Here is a 16,192-nt window from a genome sequence, read left to right as displayed (position 1 = left end):
GCACGAGGTCTAACCTCACGTACCAACCCTGACGGAGGAGCCCGGTGGCTTGGTCCGACAGGAATGGGCCCAAGCGGTTTGGCGCACCCTAAGGGGCACGAGGTCCGACCTCGCGTACCAACCCCGGCGGAAGAGCCTAGTGGCGTAGTCCGTAAGGACTTAGCTAGAGCGGCTGACGTACCTTAAGGGGGCACGAGGTCCGACCTCGCGTACTAACCCCGAAAGGAGAGCCCGATGACGTAGTCTCGTAGGACTATGTTGGGGAGGCTAGCACAAGGCCCAAAAAAAAAAAAGGAAGCCTAGCTCACCCCAGCACAACACCGAGGTGCACCATGGCGTCACCTCGGCACATTGCCGAGGTGCACCATGGTACCACCTCGGCAATGTGCCGAGGTCCACTGTGGTGGTGACACCTCGGCAGCGTGCCGAGGCTCGGAACCTCGACCGGTGTCGAGGTCTTGCACCTCGGCAAGACCCGAGGTGGAGCACCTCGGCGCTAGCCGGGGGGACTCACAAAAAAAAAAAAACATACACACACACACAAGTGACTAAAAGCGGGATAATAGCTGGTAAATGGTGGCAACCGTCACATCACCAATGCAAATGAACCAATTTTTCATAAACTATTCAAAATAGCAAGTCTAGCACATCATCAAGGGAGAACAAGGTCGATAAAAATTTGGAGCTCAGAATTTTCCACCTAGGGGGCTCGGGTTGGCGCACGGATACTCTCATTTATTGAAGCCCAAAAGCACCTGGCCCATGACACCATGGAGGTGCCCTGACCCGAGCCGACCTACGTGGGGATCGGGTCGGGTGGCACGACACTACCCGAACTCGACCCATAGCGGGCTCGGGTAGGGGAGCTCGGCACTACCCGAGCTCGGGTCCCAACCCGACTCGGTCCACCCTGGCCCGGTCAAAGTGGTGATCCAACCACCCCCCGATTTAGGGGGAGGCGGTTGGGGGGTTTGGCTTGTATAAAAATCCCCCTCCATGTCATAACAAAGGGCATTCTATTCTACGTTCTACGATTATTACACACTTTGTCCCGAGAAACATTGTAATAGCCAATTTACAGCATTTAATACAATATACGGTCTCACGGCCTTACGACATCGTTTCGTTTATTTATATATTATTGATATTACGTTCTTATCTGGATTTATTGATTCGGGTCCATCCCGAGTTAATTAAATCCATCAATTATATTATGGAGATTATGAATGGAAATTGATATTTTAAATTATTAGGGTTTAGGGTTTAGTGACCCTATCAATGGTAATAATTAATTATATTTTGTACATCTGAAATTTTAAATTATGGGGAATTTTACGGGGTTATATGCATGGGTGTGGAATGGTTTGTGCGTTTTATAGTTGGCCATGGTGTACACCTCCTATTATAGAAAACTGTACACGCCATTCCATACCCGCGCACACACCACTGTAAAATACCCCACAATTTAAAAAAAAAAAAAAAAACACAAGAAGCTAAATATTATATCTACTACGCACAGATTATCTACTCAAAATTCAAATGCAGATACCCAAATTAGATTCATATATTTTTGTTTTCTTTTAGATACGTTTCGCACACGCCCGAAACTAGTAACACACAAACCAAAATGTACATGCCTGTATCACGAAATGCACATACCAAAACTCATAATTTTATGAAAAAATCAGCACGCCATGGTGTACGAGCCCTGTTACAGTAAAAAGCACACACCATTCCAAAAATTTACGCACGCACGCAGGTAATATTTATGAGTTTCTCTCGCCATCAAAAAATTTATATATGCATTATACTATACATACTAAATGATCTGTGTTATTATACGTTGATAATAAATGGTTTTTTTTTTTTTTTTTTTTTCGTTCTTAATGAACTTGCATAGTTCCATATTTCTTGTAGGAAAATTAAATTTACTTATATGAAAAGATTTGTATGTAAATAAATGAAAATTATGAGTATTTAACGTACCAATACATTTCCATGGATAAGAGAGAGAAATATTGATTAAGAAGAGCTTAAATAACGCTATAAATCTTTATAAACATGGAAATAAATGAAATGGAAAGTAATAAATATGGTACTTAAGGACAAATATAGTGCTCAAGCACGAAATGATCAAAAGAGGAAGAATTCAAAGTATCGAAGATTCGAAGCGTCGAGCCCCCTGCTCGACGCGTCGAAAATTTCCAGTAGCTTCAAGGATTGCCAAGATTAGAGGCTGGACACGTCGAGATCGTGGAAAGCTGTTTTTTAGAACCTTCATAAATTGATGTCATTGGGTTGCTACTATAAAAATATCATCTTCCATCAACCCTAGGGTTCTTCTTTTCCCAGATTTTGGTGTTTTCTAAGGCAATCAAGAGCAAAGCACAAAGAGGACCAAATTGAAGATTTACAACTAGCTTTGGAATAGAGAACTAACTAGAAAGATTCAGGAGAACTCTTTCACTCTTTCTCTTGTTCCCTTTGTTATTGGTTTATCTTTAAACGTTGTAATGATTGTTATTATGGCATGAGTGGCTAAAACCCTTAGGGATTTTTGGGTGAATTTGTTTATGAACCTATGTGCCTAGTTCGTTAATTTCTTAATATATTTATGTTTGGTTTTATGATCTGTGTTGCAATCTTGTTTAAATCTGTTGTGGTAGGTAATTAGTCGCCACAGTTACTAGCTTCGTAGCCATGTTTGTGTCACCAATGGAAATTGGGGCATAAATTAGGGCACACACGATTGCACCTAATGGTTGGACCTTGGGAAAGAGGAATTTATTAGGGGAAGTTTATTCTATATTGTTGCTCATCGGGAGATGGTAGTAATTAGGAATAATTGAATGCTGACTACGAATAGAGATTACGGGAGTAATTCGATTCCACTTTGCATTCCCACACAAATCTTAATTCCAAACCAAATATTACAAACGTTAATTGGCACTAGGTGATTAAACATTGAGATCCAAAGAATCCTGTTTTGCTCTATTGTTTACAAAACCTTGTTATTTATTTTATTTTGCTTGTTATTTTCTGCGATTACCCAACCTTCAAGTTTCGTTCGGACTAGTTTCATATGAGTAACCTGGTAGCTAGTGCTTAGTACCCCATCTCCCTGTGGTTCGACAACCCGAATACTCCGGGTATTATTTGTTTGCCCGAAATTACCGCAATCAAATTGGCGCCGTTGCCGGGGAGGTGGCGCTACGTACTGACATTAGCGAAAGTCTTACTTTACGAGTCTAGTCTATTTTATTTTTACTTTATTTTTATTTTCGCTAACCGATAACGAGTTTCTTGTGTTGTGTTGTGTTTCTGTTATCAGTAGTCTTGGTGTTGTATGCGAACTCGCTCTTCGGGGAATGAAGGATTAGAACCTTTTAACCCGGAGATCGAAAAGCAGGCCAAGTTCTTAAGAAAACAGGTCAGGATGGCGCAAGGAGAAAATCAGAACGATTTGGCTCTTAATGGAGAGGGAGTCAATCAACCACTACACATTGGGAGGCCCATTTCAGACTACATTGCTCCAGATGTAGCAGAACATGGAAGTATTAATGTGTCAGGGGTTGATGTTAATAATTTTGAAATTAAACCAGCTATTATTCAGATGGCTGCTTCAGATCCTTTTGGTGGGTCACCAACAGAAGACCCTAATGCTCACATTGCAAAATTTCTGAGGATCTACAGTACTTTCAAAATTAATGGAGTCCCGGGCGATGCTATCAAGCTTCGCCTCTTTCCATTCACTGTAAGAGATAAAGCTAACAGTTGGCTTGCCTCTTATCCGGTGAACCATTTTGAAACTTGGGATCAGTTGCACAAAGAGTTCCTTAAGAGATTTTATCCCATATCTATGACTCAGAAAATGAGGTGATCAATTCAGAATTTCAGACAGTTAACTAGTGAGTCTTTGACAGAGTCATGGGAGAGATTCAAAGAGATGAGGAGACAATGCCCTCATCATGGTATTAAGAGTTGGGACTTAATGCTGGCTTTCTATGAGGGATTATTGGATAATTCAACAATCCTAGTTGATGCTTCATCGGGGGATCATTTACAGTCCTAGAGCTAGATCAAACTGAAGAACTATTGGAAAAGATTGCGATGAATGGGACAACTTGGTACTCAGAGAGATCTTCCCAGAAATTGGTGGGAGGTGTGAATGAAGTTGATCAAATATCAACTCTATCAGCTAAGTTTGATAATGTGGCCACTTTAGTTCAATAGTTGGCTCAGATTGCTATCAAGAATCAAGCTCTAGGTAATGTTTCTACATCTTCTACTCCTCCAAGACCTATAATGATGTGTGAACTTTGTGGAGGAGAGCACAATTCAGAGGAGAGTCTCAGTGTTGATTCTCAAGCCACAATGGAACAAGGTGATGTGATAGGGTATGGTAGTATACAACCGACATTCCAACAACGAGGACCCTACAATCCAAATGCACCAAGGAACCATCCTGGTTTCTCTTGGAGTAATTCAGTTGAGGCAGTTTGTAACACCCTGTGTTACGACCTTCAATCCCGGATTAATTATTTAATTAATCCCGTTAATAATAATTAAATATGATTTAATTAATTAATAAGGTCCACCATGAACCGTGGACCCTTGCCTAAATTAGAGTCCTAAGCTATTAGGAATAAAGAATGTGAACCTTTTACTATTCGGATTCTAACTAGGAATCCTAGACCTAGTTATCTATTAGGAATAAAGGAAGTAGGCCCTTTTACTATTCAGATTATGATTAGGAATCTCTTTAATTAATTAATATGGTCCACTATGGACCATGGACCCTTATCCCTAAAACAAGCCCTTAATCCTATAAGGAATATGATTAGTAAACCCATACCATTCAGGCCCTAATTAGGAGTCTTAAATATATAAATAGGGATATAGGAGGCACCTAGATCTTTCACCACAATAATCTCTCACCACACAAGAAGTTCCAAGAATTCCCTTAGGAGAAATCAAGAAAGAAGAAAGCTTAAAGAAAGACCCTTCATAGCCAAGGAATTAATTAAGGCTAAGAGGTAACCCATGTCTCAACAAAACCTATTTTCATAGCTATGATTCCCCCTTAGGATTTCCCCCATGTTATTGTGTATTGATGATTTATGATATTATTATTGATGATTGGGATGAGGATTCCATGGGTGATCTTGAGGTTCTTGATAATTGTGATGTTCTTCATAATTATGGTGTTCTTGATAATTATGGTGTTCTTGATGATTGTGTGGCGTTCTTGATGAGTATATGATGATCTTGTTGATTATGTGTTATCCTTGATAATTGTATGATGTTCTTGATGTTTATTTGATATTATACCAAATCTTGATATTAAGAGATGAATGGTGTTCTTGTGAACCTAAAAGTGATTCGAACCCTAGGTTGAATCGTATGATATTATTCTCAGTATATTGGGCAGAATTCGCATGTTTGGGTGTTAATTATGTTTAGAAAAGCATGATAGGGTATGTGCCGTATGTTTCCTGATTGTGATCCGCTAAATGTCTACGTATTGTCGTTAATTGGGTTTGAAAGTGTCTAAGCATGGTTCCGGGTTCCACAAAGGTTCCCGGGACGTTTTGTGATGAAAAAGAGTAAGTGGGGGGTAGGTGGGGGTAGGGGACCCGCCACCTACCCGCGGCTAATTGTGGCATCGCCGGCAGTGGGCAGCCCGCGGGCGGGCAGTGGCCCGCCGGGCACCCGCTGCCCGGAAAGCCGGCGGGTGACCCCTCATCCACCGGCTACCCGCTGGATTTTACCCCACCTTGGGTTTTGGCTTCCCCGTTTGATGTTCCCCCGACCCCCGTGGTGTCCGAACGGACTCCGTCTATCGTGCCAGTGTCTAGTTTGATATTTCGGGTACCGTTCGTAGGTTTATGAGTCTTATATATTGCATGCTAGTTGAATTGGTATCCCGTTGACCTCGGTGGAGGAAGTATGAACCCCTTAGGATTATTCTTAGTATGTGAAGGATCACGCATAGTTTTGTTATACGTTTTCCCCCTCTTCCCAATGTGTAATGTGGGTTGCGTGTTCTTGCTATGTGTTATGTGTGCATGATACCCCAATTCGGTTGCGATCGGATTGGATATTCCTGAGCTGCGGTTCAGAAGCTTGCTGTGGTCAGATTTACACTCTTGGGCTACGGTCCACCGTTTGGTTGCGATCAAACGTTTCTTCATGAGCTGCGGTTCATATTTCCTGGCTGCGGTCAGATGACATTCTCTTGGGCTGCGTTCCACTATTTGGTTGCGATCAAACATTATGATGAGCTGCGGTTCATCGGTCGGTTGCGATCGACCCCTCCGTGTTGCGATACGGGGCAGGGTGCTGCGGGGCCGTGTCAGAGCTATATGCGCTGACCCTCGTGTATGGGCATGCGATTGGTCCTGTGGTGCCAACAAAGTGTGCTTGTGTGATGAGATATGGGTGTGTTGTGTTTATGAGTATCTTGGGGATGTAACTACGGGATTCATGTTGGGGATTGTATATGTTGGGTTATGATCATTAATTGTGCTCAGCTTTATCTGCCTTGCCTGTTGTGAACTGTATATGTTTGTTATAACTGTTACCTGTGCTTAGCTCTATCTGTCGAGTCTATCCCTGTTTTAAAAGCTAGAGTTTCGTAGGATATATCTTCATGCTCAAAATGGTTTTCGTATATCTATATATATATCTCTATATGTATTGTATTTCAACGCGTTGGAGTGGGTTACTAGCATCTCTCGCTGAACAGATATATTTGGCTTTCAGGCACTGATGAGTAGACACTGGAGCGCGCTAGAGATTCGAGGCGTAGTGTATATAGTTTCCCATTCGGCCTGCGTGCCATTTACATTATTACGGAATTTAGTTAGTTAGCCAATGCATCTGAGTTCTCCATCTCAGGTGTGGCATAGCACCCCGTACCCTTATGTTTAACAATGCTCTGTTTGAGATTTAATAAGAGTATACCTTTCTTATATAAGTCTTTAAAAGTTTTAAAATTCCGGGGTGTTAAAGTTGGTATCAGAGCCTAAGTTTGACCCTAGGATAAGACTCTTAAGACCAGACCTTAGGACATTAGGCTTGAACTCTAGGTACTTAGGAACATAGGATTCAGAAATCTTCGAACGCGCGGTGAGATTGTGAAACCTACACATAACCTCCCCTCACTTTATCCCTCTCTAACTTAAAAGAACTCCCCCTACGCTTACCACAGCAAGGTAAGGGTGCAGCACACTAACTCATCATTATAATAAACATTGGCCCTGAAAACCAGCAACATGGCACCAACGAAAAGACAGTCAAGGATACCACACTCCTCGCAGTACAAATCCGAACTTTCAACAAAATCCTCGGGTAAGTGGAATGCCCAGAGGAACCGGGTAGAGATAGCCCCATTCTAAGACACGAGGCTGATCTTTAATAGATCCACGAAGAACCCACTTATGGGCAACAACCGGGGGTTCAACTAGGAGTGCCTAGGAGCACGACTACGAGGACGATTCCACCCCGCACCCGCATGGGAAACCATGTACGAGAAAATCCTCCACCTAAAACAAGGGATGGCCACCACCAGGGAATACCACAAACAATTCCTCCAGCTGGCTCGTTTCGCGCCTGAATTAGACCTTACAGAGACAACCAAGATAAAGAAGTCTGTGACAGACCTCAAACTGCGAAACCCAGAAGGCCCTAATTGTAAGCATACCCCGAACACCCAACAAAGCCTACACCAGTGATGCCAACTTCTACAAATGGGGAATTCAGGAACAAACCCGAGAGAAGAAGTAACAGAAGTGGGAGACCGGTCCCTCCAGCGTGAGCGAACCCTTTCGGAACTGGTTACGAATGGGCGCAACTATCCCAGCCCGGAGACTGGGAACACCAATTAAATGCAAGAAAATAAAGTACTACATCAACGACACCTTTTCTTAATCGTTAGCGCGAATTATCGAAAAGGGCTCGATCTGACAAAGAGAGGCAACAGACGCATGGAAAGTATCACACAACTAGAGCCTCCCAGCAATAAGGATCTTACCTTGGAACAAGGACCTTGATGGTTTTAAGACACCATAAGAAGTACGTGAGACACACAAATCGCCAAAACACCATGCGACGTCGAGGACAGTCAACCAAGTGCATTCCAAGGAAGGGAAATGCATCACCAAGCACTTGGTCACTAAAAGATTGAACAAAGAACGAGTGACAAGCCGAACTCCAAGAAAAACTAAGAAGTCTTATCATTAATCAAGAAAGGAAAAGACAAAGTTGGCTTATAACCAACTACCCGGTGACGAGGTTGCTAATTGGAAACCGGACCCGACCTACAGAGCGGAAAGAACATGCGAGAGGCTCGACTCATCTATAACTTGTACTTAAGGATCAATGAAACCATACAATGGGTCATCCGATGTATCCAAGTCCCTTTTATTGTGCACATGGGCATGGGGCTTGTCGGGACTTGAATCTGTGCATTCTTGGGATTTTTCCCGAAAGAATTCACTCTTTCTAGTCACCTTCCCGCGGGTCCCCAACGGGACCTTGACGGGACCCTGACAGGAGCTTGGCAGGCGGATGACCGCCCACCTCGCGCCCACTGGTACAATGTGCCGATTTCTTAACCATTCATTTTATTGATTTGTGGCGCACTTGATGCCTCGATTGATGAATATGAGTCTTCGGTAAGGAACCATGGGCCACCCAAACATGGTGTCCTACGTAAAAAACCTTGACGCACGAGACACCATGGGAAAATCACAATCAATTGCATTACACGAGTAATTGAAGTTGGATTCTACGATACAACCGACTAGGGATGCTTGGCGTAATGGATTGTGCAAACCAAGGATGCGAGTTGGGAACTCGTGCTAAGAACCCACGAAGACCTTAAAAGTCAAAATGCTAAGGATGGACCGGGACTCCTCCAAACCATGGATATCGTTCGAGCAAATCAGAGGACTCCTTACAAGTTGTATGGAATCAAGAACTATGTAGTCCATGGTGCTAAGAAAAAAGGTAAAGAGCACATTTGTGCCAAGACTTCAAGGGTCATTAAGGACGCACAAGGAAATGAGATGACTCGTAAAGTCACCGAGTCATCCCACAACGAGATTAGGTAACCAACTGCGCTTCAAGAAGGAAAGGAGCATGCAAGGACACCTTCATCATTAAAAGTAACACAAAAGGGCACAACAAGCCGAACCTCGGGTAAGACATGAAGTCTTACTAAGAATTTCATCCACTAAAGAGGAGATGAAATTCAATAAGAAGAGAAAGTCAACCCAAAGTCCATCGACTCTCAAAAGACTTTGGGAAGAATTTGGAAAGTGCGCCCAAAAAGATTGGCTTGGTTGACCCAACTTGGTCAAGACCTTGGACGCATTAAAGAAGTAAGTGTTAAATCACCACGGGAAATTCCCTCAAGATAGAAGAGAAGGATGAAACCTTAGCCTGGGAAGCAAGGTCTAACAAGGATCTTAAAGTCAAGCAAGTGCCAACACCAAGGAAGGAGGATCATCAGCTCGTCGACGCATCATGATCAAAGCATCAAACCAGATTAATCACTTGAGATCGAGAATCCTTAACCCGTCCTAGCCGAATTCCTTTCCCTCCCTCGGAAAATCGGCCCCCTCCTTATTTCAAAACCCTTTCTACCCTTCAAACCCCATTCTTGATTCCACGTTTTAACGATTCCACACAAGGTGGCAACCTCACAACCTAAGTTGCAACCTTGAAAACCTTGATCCTAATTCCTGAATTCACTTTGTCCTCAAGTTGAAACCCACTCACTTAGTCTTGTAAACCTAATCGTTCCCAAAAGCCCAACACACATAGACATACAATTATACAGTTTCCCCGTAGAATACCTTCTCTATAGGACCACCGTTCTACACTTGACTCGTTACCCCTGCAATGATTTCTAAGCTTCGGGGACGAAGCTTCTCGTAAGGGGGGGAGAGTGCAACACCCCGTGTTACGACCTTCAATCCCGGATTAATTATTTAATTAATCCCATTAATAATAATTAAATATGATTTAATTAATTAATAAGGTCCACCATGAACCGTGGACCCTTGCCTAAATTAGAGTCCTAAGCTATTAGGAATAAAGAATGTGAACCTTTTACTATTCGGATTCTAACTAGGAATCCTAGACCTAGTTATCTATTAGGATTAAAGGAAGTAGGCCTTTTACTATTCAGATTATGATTAGGAATCTCTTTAATTAATTAATATTGTCCACTATGGACCATGGACCCTTATCCCTAAAACAAGCCCTTAATCCTATAAGGAATATGATTAGTAAACCCATACCATTCAGGCCCTAATTAGGAGTCTTAAATATATAAATAGGGATATAGGAGGCACCTAGATCTTTCACCACAATAATCTCTCACCACACAAGAAGTTCCAAGAATTCCCTTAGGAGAAATCAAGAAAGAAGAAAGCTTAAAGAAAGACCCTTCATAGCCAAGGAATTAATTAAGGCTAAGAGGTAACCCATGTCTCAACAAAACCTATTTTCAGAGCTATGATTCCCCCTTAGGATTTCCCACATGTTATTGTGTATTGATGATTTATGATATTATTATTGATGATTGGGATGAGGATTCTATGGGTGATCTTGAGGTTCTTGATAATTGTGATGTTATTGATAATTATTGTGTTCTTGATAATTATGGTGTTCTTGATGATTGTGTGGCGTTCTTGATGAGTATATGATAATCTTGTTGATTATGTTTTATTTTTGATAATTGTGATGTTCTTTATGTTTATGTGATATTCTACCGAATCTTGATATTAAGAGATGAATGGTGTTCTTGTTAACCTAAAAGTGATTAGAACCCTAGGTTGTATCATATGATATTATTCTCGGTATATTGGGCGGGAATTCGCATGTTTGGGTGTTAATTATGTTTAGAAAAGCATGATAGGGTATGTGCCGTATGTTTCCAGATTGTGATCCGCTAAATGTCTACGTATTGTCGTTAATTGCGTTTGAAAGTATCTAAGCATGGTTCCGGGTTCCACAAAGGTTCCCGGGACGTTTTGTGATTAAAAAGAGTAATTGGGGGGTAGGGGACCCGCCACCTACCCGCGGCTAATTGTGGCATCGCCGGTAGCGGGCAGGCGGCTAGCGGGCAGCCGGCTGGCGGGCAGCTGCCCGCCGGGCACCCGCTGCCCGGAAAGTTTACCGCCGGCGGGTGACCCCTCACCCACCGGCTTCCCACTGGCTTGTACCCCACCTTGGGTTTTGGCTTCCCCGTTTGATGTTCCCCCGACCCCCGTGGTGTCCCAACAGACTCCGTCTATCGTGCCTGTGTCTAGTTTGATATTTCGGGTAACGTTCGTAGGTTTATGAGTCTTATATATTGCATGCTAGTTGAATTGGTATCCCGTTGACCTAGGTGGAGGAAGTATGAACCCCTTAGGATTATTCTTAGTGTGTGAAGGATCACGCATAGGTTTTGTTATACGTTTTCCCCCCCTTCCCAATGTGTAATGTGGGTTGCATGTGCTTGCTCTGTGTTATGTGTGTATGATACCCCAATTCGGTTGCGATCGGATTGGTTATTCCTGAGCTGCGGTTCGGAAGCTGGCTGCGGTCAGATTTACACTCTTGGGCTGCGGTCCACCGTTTCATTGCGATCAAACGTTTCTACATGAGCTGCGGTTCATATTTCTTGGCTGCAGTCAGATGACATTCTCTTGGTCTGCGGTCCACTGTTTGGTTGCGATCAAACATTATGATGAGCTGCGGTTCATCGGTCGGTTGCGATCGACCCCTCCGTGTTGCGATACGGGGCAGGGTGCTGCGGGGCCGTGTCAGAGCTATATGCGCTGACCGTCATGTATGGGCATGCGATTGGTCCTGTGGCGCCAACAAAGTGTGCTTGTGTGATGAGATATGGGTGTGTTTTGTTTATGAGTATCTTGGGGATGTAACTACAGGATTCATGTTGGGGATTGTATATGTTGGGTTATGATCATTAATTGTGCTCAGCTTTATCTGCCTTGCCTATTGTGAACTGTATATGTTTGTTATAATTGTTGCATGTGCTTAGCTCTATCTGTCGAGTCTATCCCTGTTTTAAAAGCTAGAGTTTCGTAGGATATATCTTCATGCTCAAAATTGTTTTTCGTATATCTATATATATATCTCTATGTGTATTGTATTTCAACGCGTTGGAGTGGGTTACCAGCATCTCTCGCTGAACAGATATATTTGGCTTTCAGGCACTGATGAGTAGACACCGGAGCGCGCTAGAGATTCGAGGCGTAGTGTAGATAGTTTCCCTTTCGGCCTGCGTGCCATTTACATTATTACGGAATTTAGTTAGTTAGCCTGTGCATCTGATTTCTCTAGCTCAGGTGTGGCATAGCACCCTGTACCCTTATGTTTAACAATGCTTTGTTTGGGATTTAATAAGAGTATACCTTTCTTATATAAGTCTTTAAAAGTTTTAAAATTCCGGGGTGTTACACAGTTAATCCCCAACACTTGAATAGTAGAAGTCAACCACCAGGATTTCTGGGACAACAAAATTTTAGAGGATGTCCTCCACAACAATTCAGGTAAAACCAAGGATATCAAGCTCCAGTAAATCAATCCAAGCCTAATGTGGAAGCACCGTCCCGTCGAATATGGATTTATTGTTGGAAAAATTGATTAAATGTTAGAGATTACAGAGAGGATGGATCAGATGAATGCTTGCCAAAATATGGTTGAAAATCAGTTAGCAAATCAACCTTCGACATGGAGTACTAAAGTCACAGGGAAGTTGCCATATATGACCGGAAATCCAAGAGAACACATGAATAATGTCACTACTAGGAGTGGAAAGTAATTACTGGACCCACCATATCCTCACCGGGAACAAATTGTCAAGGGGAATCTAGAAGGTGAGAATGAGAAACTGAATGAGGATGTTATTGCCCAAGATAAGGAAGATGAGATACAAGAAATTGAACCCGTAAAGAAGCATACACCACCTCTACCCTTCCCACAAAAATTTCAGAAATCTAGGGAAGAGGAAAGAAGAGCAAAATTCTTCAGTTTGATTAAGCAACTGGATATCACCATTCCTTTGCTGGATGTAGTAACTGAGATTCCTTCGTATGCTAAGTTTTTAAAAGAGATTTTATCCAACAAGAGCAGAGCTGATGATCGTGAGACAATAGCAGTAAGTGAAGAATGTAGTGCTTTAATTCAAAATAAGCTTCTTCCAAAGCTTAGGGATCATGGGAGTTTCTCTATCCCATGTGTTATTGGAGGATCACTTGTTCAAAGAGCTTTATGTGATTTAGGGGCAAGTGTGAGTTTGATGCCCTATTCTTTGTGTCAAAAGCTGCAACTTGGAGAGCCAAAACCTACATCCATGACTCTTCAGTTGGCAGACAGATCAGTGAAATATCCTATTGGAATTCGGGAAGATGTGTCAGTAAAGATTGACAAATTTTACATTCCGGGAGACTTTGTCACTATTAGAGATGGAAGAAGATGCTAAAATTCCTATTATCCTTGAAATGGGAGACCATTCTTGGCAACTGCTGGAGCTGTAATCAATGTAAAAAAAAAAAGAACCTTAGTTCTTGAAATTGGAGAAGATAAAGTTGAATTTAATGTTTTCGAATTGGATAACAAATCTTCTTGTCTTAATTCTTGTTTTTATGTAGATGAAATCGACTCTTGTGTTGCAGCTTATGAGAGGGGTAAATGGATCTCTAATGATCCTTTACAACTCGAAAGTGAAGATACTACAGAGATTGAATACTTGGGTGATGGTACGAATGGTGAGGAATCATAAGAATTGCCACTAATATCCGTTGCCTGTAACCTCGAGGAAAAGGAACCACCACAGGTAGAATTAAAACCTTTACCAATAAATTTGAGGTATGCTTAACTTAGTCCAAATTCTACCTACCCAGTGATTGTCAGTGCTCATTTGAAAGATGATGAAACTGAGAAATTATTAATTGTGTTAAGAAAACATAAGAAAATCATTGGGTACAATATTGATGATATTGTTGGAATTAGTGCTTCTTACTGCATGCACATGATTAAGTTAGAGGATGAGCATAGACCCAGTGTTGAGCACCAACGTAGGTTAAATCGTACAATGTAGGAGGTTGTGAAGAAAGAGATCTTAAAATTGTTGAAAGCTGGCATCATTTATCCTGTTCCTGACAGTAAGTGGGTAAGTCATATTCACATGGTCCCAAAGAAAGGGGGGACAACTGTGGTCCGCAATGAGAAGAATGAGCTCATTCCTACCAGGTTAGTCACTGGGTGGAGGATGTGCACGGACTACAGAAAGTTGAACGATGCCACCGGGAAGGATCATTTTCCTCTTCCGTTTGTTGATCAGTTGATTGAAAGGATGAATAAGTACGATTACTTTTGCTTTGTTGATTGTTTTTCGGGGTTCTTTCAGATCCCTATCCACCCCGATGACCAAGAGATGACTACTTTTACATGCCCCTATGGTACCTTTGCATATCGAAGGATGTCATTTGGGTTATGTAATGCACCGGTTACATTTCAAAGGTGCATGTTAGCCATTTTTTCTGATTTAGTTGAGAAGACTATGGAAGTATTCATGGATGATTTTTCTGTATATGGTTCTTCTTTTGATAATTGCGTTGATAATTTGGACGAGGCATTGGGAACGTGTCAAGAAGCAAACCTTGTTTTAAATTGGGAAAAGTGTCACTTTATGGTACAACAAGGGATTGTTCTTGGACACAAGATATCAGAAAAGGGCATTGAGGTTGACTCGGCCAAGGTGGAAGTCATAGAGAAACTACCACCACCTATTTCAGTAAAGGGAATAAGGAGTTTTCTTAGCCATGCAAGGTTTTACAAGAGATTTATCAAAGACTTTTCAAAAATCTCTAAACCTTTAACTCAATTGCTTCTAAAAAATGCTAACTATGTTTTTGATGATGCTTGGCTTGAAGCTTTCTGCAGATTGAAGAAGGAATTGACAACAGCTCCCATAATGTCACCGCCAGATTGGAGCTTGCCATTTGAGATTATGTGCGATGCTAGTGACTATGTTGTAGGGGCCGTCCTTTGTCAAAAGAAGGGCAAGTGCTTACAGCCAATTTACTATGCAAGTCGTACCCTTGATGATGCTCAAGTTAACTACGCCACAACACAGAAAGAGATGTTGGGTGTAGTTTTTGCTATTGATAAGTTCCGGTCTTATCTGAATGGATACAGTGTAATTGTTCATACCGATCACTTAGCATTGAAGTACTTGATGAGCAAAAATGAATCCAAACCAAGATTGATGAGGTGGACTCTTCTGCTTCAAGAGTTTGACTTGGAAATCATAGACAAAAAGGGGACAGGAAATCTTGTAGCTGATCATTTGTCCCAATTAGAGAACCAAAACGAAGTGGTTGAAGGAGAAAAGATTCCAATCAATGATTACTTCGTGGGAGAGCAATTGATGGCTCTTCATGCTTTTATGCCCTGGTATTCAGATTTTGTGAATTATGTGGTTTGCCAAAAATTCCCACCAAATGCTTCTAGATCATTGAAGAAGAAATTACAAACTGATGCAAAATTCTATATTTGGGATGAATCGTTTCTATACAAGAGGTGTGTAGATGGAATATTAAGAAGATGCTTACCCGAGATGAGATAGAAAGTCTCTTAACCCATTGCCACTCATCACCTTATGGAGGGCATTTTTGACCTTCTCGAACTACAAAAAAGGTTTTGCAGTCAGGATTTTATTGGCCCAGTATATTCAAAGATGCACATTCTTTCGTGGCTCATTGTGATAAATGCCAAAGAGTGGGCATAGTGGAGTTCATCACAGACTCTCTACCCCTTACCATCCCCAAGCCAATGGGTAAGTGGAATTGTCAAACCGAGAAATCAAGTCCATTCTTGAGAAGGTGGTCAATACGTCTCGAAAAGATTGGTCCAAAAAGCTAGATGATGCATTATGGGCATATAGGACCGCTTACAAGAATCCTATTGGAACTTCACCTTTCAGACTTGTTTATGGGAAGCCTTGTAACACCCCCCAAACACGACCTAAAGAAAATGCCGTAACACCTGCAGATCATACAACAAAAACTAGCACAGCGGAAGATAAAACGAAAACTGGATAAAAGAAATCCAAACGTGGAGTTATGCCACGTCTACCAAACCTGGTAAACGCAACGGCAGTCAATCT

At 42.0% G+C, this 16,192-nt stretch overlaps 1 protein-coding gene across 1 annotated transcript; it reads left to right on the top strand.

Annotated features, from left to right (window-relative positions):
* Positions 1 to 3,436: 3,436 nt before the first annotated feature.
* On the top strand, positions 3,437 to 15,652 carry LOC109173357. Its single transcript, XM_019322594.1, has 5 exons — positions 3,437 to 3,754; positions 4,234 to 4,497; positions 12,887 to 13,438; positions 13,674 to 13,781; positions 14,123 to 15,652. The coding sequence occupies exons 1-5, from the start codon at positions 3,437 to 3,439 to the stop codon at positions 15,650 to 15,652; spliced, it is 2,772 nt and encodes a 923-aa protein (XP_019178139.1).
* The last annotated feature ends 540 nt before the right edge of the window (positions 15,653 to 16,192 follow it).

The sequence above is a fragment of the Ipomoea nil genome, unplaced genomic scaffold, assembly GCF_001879475.1.
Source record: "Ipomoea nil cultivar Tokyo-kokei standard unplaced genomic scaffold, Asagao_1.1 scaffold0480, whole genome shotgun sequence".
NCBI lineage: Eukaryota > Viridiplantae > Streptophyta > Magnoliopsida > Solanales > Convolvulaceae > Ipomoea > Ipomoea nil.
This window is presented reverse-complemented; position numbering and strand designations above follow the sequence as displayed.